The sequence below is a fragment of the Cydia splendana genome, chromosome 7, assembly GCF_910591565.1.
Source record: "Cydia splendana chromosome 7, ilCydSple1.2, whole genome shotgun sequence".
NCBI classification, from domain to species: Eukaryota; Metazoa; Arthropoda; class Insecta; order Lepidoptera; family Tortricidae; genus Cydia; species Cydia splendana.
This window is the reverse complement of record NC_085966.1, coordinates 13701432-13714393: the sequence shown is the minus strand read 5'-3', so window position 1 is coordinate 13714393 and position 12962 is coordinate 13701432. Positions and strand designations below refer to the sequence as shown.

The window sequence follows — 12962 nt, the reverse complement described above, 5'->3', positions numbered from 1 at the left end:
TCGCCTGAGACTAAAGTGCATGCACTTCCATACATTTGTCTTACTTACTAACCCTACTAATAGGGAGTATTACTGCAATGTTCTGCCGCCAGAGTGCAGCACTAATTTGTTTAGTAAACCATAGAGTAACTTACATATTGTATACATACTACAGTTTTTTGACAAGTTTTAGGCCTCATTAGCACGAGCGCTTTTACAACGCGCGTTAAAAAAGCGTTTGAATGACACAAATGGATAACCATGTATGTATTCACAAGAAGGCGGTTTTTAAGCGCGGCGCTTTTTTATCGAGCACTGTTCGATTTTCGGCGTTGAGCGTTGGCCGTTAATTGAATTGATCATACTGAACTCCGTGTATCTGTTCTCACAAGCGTTAAAAAAAGCGCCGGCGCTGCTGTCAGTTGGCTGTCAAGTGTAAATTTTTCGTGACAATCGTCAAAATTATTATTAGTTTCACCTTAAAAATATCAACTTACGCTTACTAATTCCTGAAATATTCAAGCTATATTCAAATAATACGTCGTAATAGCAAATAAAGTATGGCTTTGCTGAGATGCGTACGTGGCAGTACGACTCGCAAGTGATTTTTAAGCGTTCATATGAACAAAAATATTAGAAACGGTAAAAAAGCGCCAACGTCGAGTTTTAACGCAACGCTTTTTAAGCTGTCGTGCGAATGGGGCCTAAGAAATGCCTAAGCCTAAGCGCGCACCACGATTTTAGAATCGCGCTGTAATATATCGCAGAAAATTCACTGCGCGCACTGCGATGAAAAAGTCGCGGTTTGTTCATTCTCAACATGGATTTCGTACCAGTCGTTTGTCATGAAACGTTGTCTTTAATATGTGATCGCTGTATGACTTTGAGTATTTATACCACAAAGGTGATCTCCTTCTATTTCCATAATTAAATGGTCAACATCTAGCGTCTTCAGCAGCAGGTTCCGACATGTTGACGCTTGGAGAGCGATATGCCGACTGAGGTCCGGGTGCGATTTTATTATCGCAGTGCGCGCGGGGCCATACAACTCCGTATGCCGCAATTCACTTTGCGACAATCGCGTCGCGAGCAGTCGCGGAAAAATGTGACAAATCACGATTTTAAAATCGCCGCGATTTTTTTGTCGCATATGCGCGCACTGCCATATAAACACATACGTTACATTTCTGCGACTAAATTATCGCGCGACAAAAAGTCGTGGTGCGCGCTTGGCCTAAAGGCTGGCGTCCACTAGACTCGCCGAGTCGAATCGAAACGCGTAGCCGCAGAAATTCGCCTGACGAGCAATACGCGCAGAGAGTCGAATCGGCGCGCCGCGGCTATTCGTCAATGGACGCAGTTGCATAGAAAATATAGGAGGCGAATTATTGCGATTCGATTCGATTCGCCTCGGCGAGTCTAGTGGACGCCAGCCTTAAGAGCAAAGAACTTAAGGCCCCGTTCGCACGGCAGCTTTTTCAACGCGCGTTAAAAAAGCGTTTGAATGACACAAATGGATAACCATGTATGTATTCACACGATAGCGGTGGCGCTTTTTATCAAGCGTTGTTGGATTTTCGACTTTAACCCTTGGTCGTTAAGTCGAATTTAGAGCTTGGACAGATTCAAGCGCTTTTTTAACGCGCGTTGAAAAAGCTGTCGTGCGAATGGGGGCTAAGAGCCTTCTTTTTATTTTTTATATATTTTTTTTATAAAATTATAATTCAATCAAAGTAAATAGCACTGCAGTTTGCGTTTTCAGAACGATTTGTTATAACTAAATAATAACTATTAAACATTTGTTTTATTTATAATAAAGCAGAAAGTGTAGATTAAGCCTAATGCGTGGAACGAGCGTGTAGAGCGTTTGCGCTAAGCACTTTACTTTGTCTATGCTTCATTCCTTTTCCGCCCGGCATTGACGAGGGACGCAGTCGTACCGTGCGCCATTGTGGTTATACCAAGAGAGAAATTAAGGTAGTTTGCGTTAAACTACAAGAAAATGTCTCTACCGCGAGTTTTCTTCGATGTTGCTGCAGACGGCAGTTCAATGGGACGTATTGTTATCGAAGTAAGTAATTTTTTTTTCCGGCCGGCGTGACCGGCCACGCTTTTTCTGGAAGCCGTTTAGCTTACAGCTCAGTGTCAATTTATAAAACTATGTAACATGTCTTATGTTGTGTTGTTAATTAATGAAATCTATTCATGAAAACTTTGAAAGCAGTCTGAACATGCATGTTTGTATTAGTTACTTTTATACCTACTTATCACTCCATAATAGGTATGTAGTCATCATAATTAATTCCTTGTCGACCATTACCTCTATCGTGTGAAGGTCATATATACCACTTTTTAGATGCCTTCTAATAGTAATCTTCTTCGATAGATAGGATGTTCGTTATTACAGACAGAGTAACATTGAGAATGATGCGGCATTTTTGATAGGAAAATTTTGGCTTCGTTAGTGTTTACCATAGAGTATATTGAATATTAGGGTATAGAGTTATCAGTCAAGGTTTTCGAATGCAGCGCCATCTATTGATAGTTCACTGCAACTTTTCAAATGTGTATATATCCATACCTATTAATACAGCTATACAAGCAGTGGCGGGCTTTTTAAATAGCTAAGGTTTGACGTTTGCGTTCTGAGTCCGTGCAAACGGAACCAGATCACATCAAGTGTGAACCTTCATTGTAGTCCTCGCCAGAAAACCGCTAACGAAGATCACACAATGATGTGACCTCGTTCAGTTTGCCCAGACCAGTAATTGAAAAACAATAAATGTGATTACAGTTTTATTTTTACATTACAAAATCAATGCTAATTGACAATATTCATTCATAATCATCGCTTTTAAGACAAGCTATCTATTAAAAGTATAGAAATAAGTAAAAACTTCTATCAAATTAGACTACACTCTTATGGAAAAACTTATTTAGCTCACTGTTCATCGATTGGAGCATTTCCTTCGTTTTAAATAATAGTTCCTCGTCATTTCTCGCATTCTGTCTTCTGTATCGAAGTCGGATCGCGTTCCTTTTAATATTTTATTTGTGTCTTTACACCAGTTATGTAGGAAAAACCTACAAGATAAGTCTATGATTTTGTTGGTAAGGGCACTTTTATGGTTAGCACATTGTAAACAATTAAAATTTACTACTGTGTTTACAGCATCTTCTAAATATTGTTTTATATTGACCATGTCACAGTCCGTTTTTAATATGTTCGTGACCACATCTTGAATATTAGAGAAACATTCAGCTAAAGCATCTGAAGGATATGATAAATATGATTTTCCTTTGTTAAATTCTTTTAATTTTATGTATCGGCTGCTTTTGTTACAATCGTAAAGGCAGCCGTTGCATGTCTTACAATCTTTGAATATAATTTTAGTTTTCCTTAATATATATCCTGTAACATACTCAATTTGAGCCAAAATTTTTACGTTAGCTTTCTTATTATTTATTCCCACCAAGACATGGTCACTGACATGATCAAAATTAATGTCATTTTTCTCCGGAGCGCGATAAAGTGCAGGTTTGTCAAAAAAGATCTTACTTAAAGACTTAAATCCACGTCCCTGGTCTTTCTCACAATTATATCCTGGAGAATGCAACGAATTTAAATTGTTGATTAACAATGCCGCGAAGGCAACCTCAAAATGTACACACGTCGGGTTGTTGCTTCTTGCACCATGGCTCCTCACACAGCCAAAAAAGTTTTCAAGTGGATCCTGGTTAAAGTGGCGTAACCATATGGACTTTATCTCATGCTTTTGAAACAGCAGATTTTTTAAATATTCCAAATTTTCTAAGGTGCGTAGCCAGTTAGGCACGGTCGAAACATGACTTTTTCTGCGTCCTTGGGGTGTTACAAATGTCATTGTTTTTAAAACCTCTTTACTTTTCGTCCAAACACTCTGATGGCTTGATTTGGGTGTGAGTGGACCCAGTAAGTCTTTGCCAGGTCTTTTCTTTTCATTCATGAATCCTCCGTTGACAGAGTCGAATAATTCGTCAAAAAAAAGAATAACGTCGGCTGTTTCTTTGCTTGACGGATCTAGTATTCCTTTCTCTGAAAAATAGTGATAAGACTTATAGTGTCAGCGTTAAAAAATAACGTAAAATAAAGATGAAGTATCGACTATCGAGATGTAGCATACCTAAGTAAGAAAAGCTTAACTGGAAAATAATATTCTTGAAAAGTGTACGTCTAAGAACTAATTTTAATAGGATGCAATGTGTGATATCGGGAGCATATAAAAGATTTCTCATTTTGTTAATATAAGCTGCAGTGCTAAATCGTGACAGCGTAGGTGGATTGTCAGCAACGCTTAACCTTAGCCCTTACGTCATCTTGCACTAAAGCGTAAACGTGATCTGGTCAAAATACCGTTCGCAGTTTGATGCGTAGGAACTGAATAAAAAATAGTGTTACCTAGTGTAGCTGTGATGTGATAAATAAATTGAATATTGTTCATATTTACCTGCTAAATATCCCATATTGACAGCGACTGAACTGCTAAGTAATTGTGTTGCATATTTGACTTTCATTTTTGGCATTTTCTTTGGATCTACATGCAGTTCTGTTAACTTGGGCATTAACCTTATGCCTTTATAAGCTGGATTTTCCTCGTATAATTTAACGATGTGTTCCCACTTGGCAGTTTTTTTTTCGTTATCAATGGAACAAGTCAAATCTTTTGTGATTAAATTGTTCCTTATATTTTTTATAAGGTGAGGAGGGTCATACAGAGGTATTACTTCATCACCATCCACGTCAAACACGTAACCTGTCGAATTTTTATTTTCATGTTTCGTTTCTGCAATGAGTGCATTGATGGCACTCATATTTGATGAGCCTTGGTCACAGACAGTTGCGATCACGTGAAATCCACTGGATTTTAATTTTCTTATGTGGTCCTTTATGGCCTGCGCTAATTCGTGTTTCTCGGTGGCTCCACAACAAAAGCTGTAACTAATAGGCTGTTTATAATTTTTTGTGATGCCTCTTATCATAAATACTAGCACGTGGTCAGCGATTTTTTTGACCCTCCTTTTTCCGTTGTCAACGAATCCGACGATCATGTCTTTTTTTGAATTGTACTCAAAATGAGGTTTAATTGCCATCTCGTCGAATAATAAAATACACAGCCTTTCAGATATCGACATTTTTCTGGCCTTTTTATTAAGATTTTCGAAAATGTTATCGTTTATACCGGCTTTTAAGGCTGCAGCGGATATCATCCTTGATAATGTGAGAGGCGATGGTAGTACAAAAATGTGCCTCAGCCATCTATACGCCTTAGGTCCTTGCTTATAAAGAGATAATGCCATTATTTTTTCTTGTTTTGTGAATCTCCTTCCCATTTTCTTTTTATTTATCTCTCTAAATTGCATCATGACAAATAGCAAAGCCATTGTGGTAAATTTACCGATGGCTTTCTGAAAAGCTGTGTTGGTTGAGAGAGACATAGCTTTTTTTAGTCTGACGGCATATTTGTCCTTCGTCTCGGTAAGTTTTTTTATATGTTTGGCCAAACTACTAGCTTCAGAGCAAAATTGTGGCGTGTAGGGTGGCTTATGATCTGAAATAAATTTTATAATATAAGTCGTGTAGGGTGGCTTATGATCTGAAATAAATTTTATAATATAAGTAAATACTTAGAAGTATAGGAAGAAATACTTAGCAGTCTTAGCACTTATTCATAAGGTGTGACGTTCTCAATCAAAAGGTACCACATTGCCACTTGCCATAAGGACGCTGTGTCAGGTTATTCGTATAAAGATACAAGCAAATTTCGTCTTTATGGTAAGCCAAAAAGTGCTGAGGGTTAAGCATAGGGTAATATAAATAAAGAAAGTGTGGTAACTCCATACATCAATTTTCTTACAAAAACGCGCTTTATTTCACAGTCGACATGTAACGTCATAGTAGTGGAACTATCACTACCGCTATTTGACACCAGATGGCACGAGTGTCGCTACTGACGAAAAAATGTACTGCTAAAACAATTTACAACTAATATTAGAAGCAGAAGGAGTTGAAAATAGAGTTTCGAGTAATGCGGTCATAATATTAGCTGAAAATTGTTGAGCATTAGAGTATTTGTTCGCCGCGACATTTATTGTCGACTAGCAGTACTGATATATCTTTACTTATACATATTACTCTATCTATGGTGTTAAGGTCGGCACCGCACATGTAACATCGCTGGAGTTGCAGGCGCCCATAGGCTACGGAGACTGCTTACAATCGGGCGGGCCGTATGCTTGTTTGACACCCACGGTCCGACGTAGTATAATAAAATGCATATATTATTTGTAAGAAACTTTACAGGTTTATTATCAAACTGACCTGAAGTTGAGGGCCGAGAAGCGTCGTGAGCAGCCGCATTTGTGATGTTGGTCAATGGGGCTCGGGGTACATGATCATCTTGCAATGGTTCTTGTATAATACTTGCAATTTTCAGCGATACCGTTTGCGTAGCCATTCCTGAAAATCATATATTTAACCAATTTAATACCTAAAGAATATTTGTTTTTTTTGTAAAGTTAAGACGAAAGCGGAGGAACCGTGTGAAATCGCCTTTTCATACAAACGTAGTCCTCATTTGTGGCACCACTAGCACATACAGTAAACAAATCTCATTGACATTATCAATGACACATTATGCGTCACTAGGTCAATCACAAGGCCTACCCAGGGCCGTCTTAATCTATGCTGGGGCCCTTAGGCACATAATAATTTGGAGCCCTTATGGAAAGTAAAGAAAGCAAAATTGAACTAACATTTTTCTACTATGACATTCTATTTATTATGGGGTAGTCAAATATACTGTTACTGTCTGTCTTTCGGGGCCCCCTGAGAATGGGGGCCCTGGACACGGGCCCCGTGTGCCCTTATGGTAAAGACGGTACTGGGCCTACAATCGAAATCGAAACACGACAATCGAAAGTTCGGTTTCTGCCTCTCTATCACCCTTGCTTATTCGATCGATAGAGAGGCAGATAAAGAAATTACGATTTTCGCGTTTCGCGGTATGCCACCTGTAAACAAACCGCCTTGGTGCATCAATGTCATAGTGAAAACTTGTCAAACAACTGTTTAAGGCCTAGTATGTATAAGTTACTTTATGATTTACTAAACAAATTAGTGCTGCACTCTGGCGGCAGAACATTGCAGTAATACTCCCTATTGGTCCACTACTTTTAGAGAAAATGGGCTGTGACAGACGGACAGACAGACGCACGAGTGATCCTATAAGGGTTCCGTATTTTTCCTTTGGAGGTACGGAACCCTAAAAATTGATATATGTGACGTTCCACGGCAAAAGGTACCTTATGGCGGCTGGCGGTTACGTCGCATAGCGCCGCAATAATATTGGGGCGGCGTTAATAATAGCGTAAGCGCCAACCACCATAAGGTACCTTTATCCGTGGGACGTCACATATTATTGTAAGAAAATTAATAGGTTTTCAAACTGACCTGAAGTTGAGGGCCGAGAAGTGTCATCACCACCCGCATTGTACTGATTCGTGATGTTGATCAGTGGGGCTCGGGGTCCATGATCATCTTGCAATGGTTGTTGGAAATTGCTTGCAATTTGCACCGATGCGGTTTGCGTAGCCATTCCTGAAAATTTAACAAATTTATTACAGAAATATTTATTCTTAAAAAGTGTTGTCATAAGTCATAACAATGAAAGACCAAAAGTTAAGTTAGAGGGCAACGGGTCTTTTTTTCTAAAACACCTTAAAATAATAGGTAGTACATGAAACTTAAGCCATATTTTAGAATAGTAAGTGATCTGTAATGTAAGTGAAGATTCCAATAAACAAGGCTTTTGATAAAAAACCTGCACTCAAATTAGTTCACCCGTTCGAGTGCTACATACATTGCCGCAGGCAGACATACAACTACATACACAGAGATATATAACTACTACATACACATACACATTGAACTTATGACAGACCTTTTTTGTCATTGGGGGCTAATATTAACACTATGATATGTCCAATGTAATATGAACCCTAAATGTCACAACAATTAAATCGTACAAGTGTGCAATGCGGCTAAAATTGTGTATCTTACCTTTTAAATGCAGTGTTGGAACTGCAATAGCGCTGAGTCTTCCACTTCGAGTAATAAATTTTTCCTCAAAGTGAATATGACACACTTTTCGGTACTTATGAATAAATTGGCTATCCAAAGATAACACATCTCCACCAACAGAATAAATCCAAGTACGAAACCGATCAGCCTCATTAATTGGGCAGGGAAATTTGTGAAGAATCACATTATCTAATCCTGAAAAAAAAAAGAAATGTATATGTATACAGTAACACTAGTACAGACTTAAGTAGGTAGGTACACTATCAGAATGATCTTTAGATGTTCAATGAATACCTATATTAACTTAAATAAGTTAAAAAAATATCACATATGAAACTGCACTTAAGTCAAGGTAAGAAATGATAAAAACCTAGTGTTGATATTGTGTTCTTTAACAATGCTAAAGAAAAGCCTTCGAAGGACCCGGTCCTTAATAGGAAAATACCTCTACTCTATATAACTTATAACACTTATTTGGAAAAATACCCAGACTGCGTATATACTGATAGTGTTATATGTATTAAAGAAATATAATCTAAGTATTATTACATCTCAATAAAATACCATGCAGTGCTAATAAATCATGACAATTTTGTCAAAGTTATATTCGAAAACGCCAAGTTATATTGCACATGAAGTAGGCCTTACTGGGGTCATAGTTCCATATTTATATTTCAGGGTTAAATATTATTGCCCCACACTTGAAAATGAAAAATATTCATATGAATACTTACGCGTTTTACCGCAATTAGGTACACAACACATCGCATGTTTCGAACCATTGTCGCAAATAACCAATCCAAGCAGCAAATCAGAGTCCGTTGAGCACACCAGGTATATTCACATAAAAACAGATTTATCAGAGTCCAGGGCAAGCGCAGTCGTATAAAATCACAAGAGAATCGTTTCAGAGCACTTTCAAGCATCGAGGATAACAAGAAAGTAAAATATTGAAATAAAAACGTTATGGCGGGTCTGTCAATAACGTTCCGTTCCTTTCATATTTATCTAAATTGTATCTTAAAATTTGTGCAAATTATGATTTTAAAATGGACTAATTTAAAGAAAAAACATTCAATGAATATTTTATTATTAGATATATGAACCAAAAATATTTTAACAGACAAGCAATAAGTAAAACTAAATTATTATGTTATTTATTTTCTTTTGTTAATTGCGCATAACGAAAAAGATGGATGCGGCATCACAGATTATACAAGATTTGAAAGACTTATAAAATTGGTTTTCACGCCCTCTGTCGTTAAGTTTCCCAAGCATATCCGAGTACATCGGATTCAATACTTCTTTGAACTGAAAACACTGTGGTGTTTACTTAAATATTGTTAGAACTGCATTTTACATTATAACCTACATACATTATACATGTTGTGTTTGAATTGTTTCAGTTGAGGACAGATGTCACCCCCAAGACTTGTGAAAACTTCCGTGCCCTTTGCACCGGCGAGAAGGGCTTCGGTTACAAGGGCTCCACCTTCCACCGCGTTATCCCCAACTTTATGTTGCAAGGAGGCGATTTTACTAACCACAATGGCACTGGCGGAAAATCCATCTACGGTGAAAAATTCGCTGATGAAAACTTCGTCCTGAAGCACACCGGACCTGGTGTCATGTCCATGGCCAATGCTGGCCCCAACACTAATGGATCGCAATTTTTCATCACCACCGTGAAGACTTCCTGGTTGGACGGCAGACACGTTGTCTTTGGAAACGTGGTTGAGGGCATGGATGTTGTCAAGCAAGTTGAAGGCCTGGGCTCCCAGTCCGGCAAGCCCTCCAAGAAGGTCACCATCTCCGACTGTGGACAACTATCCTAACTTGACTCCTCAGACAATTATGTATTAAAATTTAATATGATATCTTAAGTTTTAACATAATGTCCTCCCAAATATAAAACCTTCCCAGTCATAAAGAGAAATATGAAATAAAGTTAACTAATGGGTCATTCCAATTATGTTAAGAATTTATAGCTGTGTTTAGGTCGCGACGACTTTATTTCTGTGCATTGTCTATTCATAATAAATTAACTTATACATAAAAACTTGTTTTCTTTCATTATACCCACATGTAAACGAGACTATGGTTACTTGTTTGCCAACAGACCGAAATTTGATATCTCCTTTCTATTCTCGCAATAGGTATATGCTTTTTGTAACTAGTCTTTGTTTTACGTACCTGTAGTTACGTTAAACATCGCCATTGTATCTATCACCTTTTTCCATATGGCAAAAACAAAATGTCATACATTTTTATGACCGTAGCTGTACCTGTTAATATTGTCAGACTCGATAACTTTGATATGATATACCCCTAGCTTCAATCATCGCATTGCGTCACTCTTCAACACTGAACGTTACAGCATATAAACAATTCTTATCTCACCTCAGCCTCTAGTAAAATATTCCACTGCAAGGGCGTGGCTCTACACCTACGACCGCATAATATATGTATGACAACACCGCGTGGCCATCAGTAGGTATAAATGCATCGGAATGAAGTTTGTAATAGAACTGGACGCTAATCCAACCTGCCAACATTATCGGCGGGTCAACACCCTATTTTCAGCTGGATACTGCAGCACTGAAAATAGCTATCACGAGTAACACGGCATTTGACACTTCCAACTAATAGGTATTTTTCCTTACGTTGCGAGTTCCAAACCGGAATCAATGTAGGTATTTTTACAAAATGGACTAAAAAACGGTTAGGTAATAACAGATAGCGTCTTTATCAAGGCCAAGGCTAATCATATCCATTTGCTGTAATCGGATACCTTCCTTTACTTGCGTGTGATCAACATTGCCCCACGATTTAATTTAGGCACCGTGATTTTATTTTGTTTGAATTATGGCCATGGTTTAACTTAGAAGTTGCAAAGCGGGCGAGGTGTTTAAAATTACCTTGACACGCTCTGTTTCTCTTAACAATAAAGTCGCGTAAAGATAATTTTGAACACCTCGCCCGCTTAGCAACAAATTTCGGGATGTCGTCCGTGGCGCTCACGACAAAAAAGTGTGATACGGGAAATGATGATGATGGAATTTCCTTTTGCAGAGTTGCTCCTTTTGACTCACAGATTGATTCAGGAAGGGGAGCCAACCGGATTTTTGATGCAAAATTTTGACTTAAGGGAGGGTGCTCTCCAAAATTTGTAAAAAAATTGTTTGGCTTTGTGCGCAAGTTTGGTATCATTTTCGTGTAAATTAAGGATGCTAAATTCAATTCTGATATTTAATTTATACAGTTTCATATAAATAATTAAAAAAAATTAAATATAAAAAAATTCAATTTTTTTTTCGAATAAATGCCAAAATTTTTCTTATTTTAATATATACACAAAAAATTAAAATTTCATGAAAAAGCCCTACTAATCCTCGTTATAAAAAGTACACATATCGTTGCTTATCATGAACAGTGGTACATCTAAAAATGAAATGCTATTGCATTTAATATTATATCTTTTACTGGTAAGATTTAAACTCGAATGGCATTTCATTTTGTTTTGTGTCACTATTCATGATAAACGTCGATATGGCATATTTATGTCTAAAAATATAGAGAAAAAAAATTAAATGTAGACCTACTTACATACAATCTATAATTGAAGGCAGAAAAGAAAAACAGAGAGGCAGAGGAAGACCGAAACGTGCGTATTTGGACGAGGCCAAAGAGAAAATCAACGTAGTGGCGTATCAGGAGCTCAAAACAGTGGCAAAGAGAAGAACGGAATGGCGATTACTCCACCGACAAGAGCCAGGTTCTTAAGAATGATGATGATGATGATGTAACCTATTTTCATTGCTCGTGAGTGTATTACTTTTAACACTTATTTTTATTTCATTTCTTGCAGTGTAATAGACAACGGAACAGTCATAGATGATATAATATAGAAGATGATAGTCAATATTAAGTATATATTATATATAGTTCATTGTAGTAAAACTGTTTTTTTTTTAATATTATATATTCATTCTAGTGTCAATTACTTCGTATTATTTGTTCTTATGTCCATACATGACATAGTTTAAACCATATCGTTGTTTCCTATTCAATGGAATTTTTGTCGAAAGTAACTCAACATTTTATTTTATTTTGTCCACATCTTATTAAAATACATATACTATGTGTATACTTCTTATAATGAGGAATAATAGGACTTTTTTGTAAAATTATTGTTTTTTGTCTACATATTAAAATTAAAAAAATATTGGCTTTTATTTGAAAAAAATCATAACGTCGAATTTAAATTTTTCATTTTTTTTTAAGTTTTTTTATACGAAAACGTATAAATTAAATATCAGAAACGAATTTAGCATCCTTGAGTTACACGAAAATGATACCAAACTTGACCACGTAGCAAACCTTTATTTTTTACAAAATTCGATTGGCTCCCCTTCGTAAATCAATCTGTGAGTCAAAAGGAGCAACTCTGCAAAAGGAAATTCCATCATCATCATTTGCCGTATAATTAAGTGAACACCAGGGACTAATGTAGGTAGACTGAGTAAATAATGCTACAAATTCTCGCAAGTAATAATTTAATTTCTTCTAACTAATTAGTTGATTTATGCTACGTAGGTAAACTAGCAATAACCAAGAGCAACTTCGTTACATACATAAGTACAGTCTGCTGCAGAGATAGTTACTTACCCCCCTGCAAGTACAAGTTTCTGTGCAGGAGGGTTCAGTTATCTCTGCAGCTTACTGTACTTAAGTTTGTTGGCCATTGCCATTAACATTTTGATAAATACCTAACTTGACGATACTGCATTTGAATAAGTCTAACGGTTAAATAGCTTAGGAATGTTCTACTATTGTAGATTGTAACGTTCAAAATATTTCGGGT

At 37.0% G+C, this 12962-nt stretch overlaps 1 protein-coding gene across 1 annotated transcript; it reads left to right on the top strand.

Moving 5' to 3' along the window:
* Positions 1 to 1877: 1877 nt before the first annotated feature.
* Positions 1878 to 10157, top strand: LOC134792216 (peptidyl-prolyl cis-trans isomerase-like). The gene is made up of 2 exons (XM_063763468.1): positions 1878 to 2050; positions 9505 to 10157. The coding sequence occupies exons 1-2, from the start codon at positions 1982 to 1984 to the stop codon at positions 9931 to 9933; spliced, it is 498 nt and encodes a 165-aa protein (XP_063619538.1). The 5' UTR covers positions 1878 to 1981; the 3' UTR covers positions 9934 to 10157.
* Positions 10158 to 12962: the final 2805 nt, after the last annotated feature.

Excerpts from the sequence above, each read along its gene's own strand:
- LOC134792216 (XM_063763468.1), top strand. The coding sequence starts at position 1,982 with ATGTCTCTACCGCGAGTTTTCTTCGATGTTGCTGCAGACGGCAGTTCA. Across the intron at positions 2,051-9,504 it reads TGGGACGTATTGTTATCGAA|TTGAGGACAGATGTCACCCC; the intron begins GTAAGTAATTTT and ends GAATTGTTTCAG.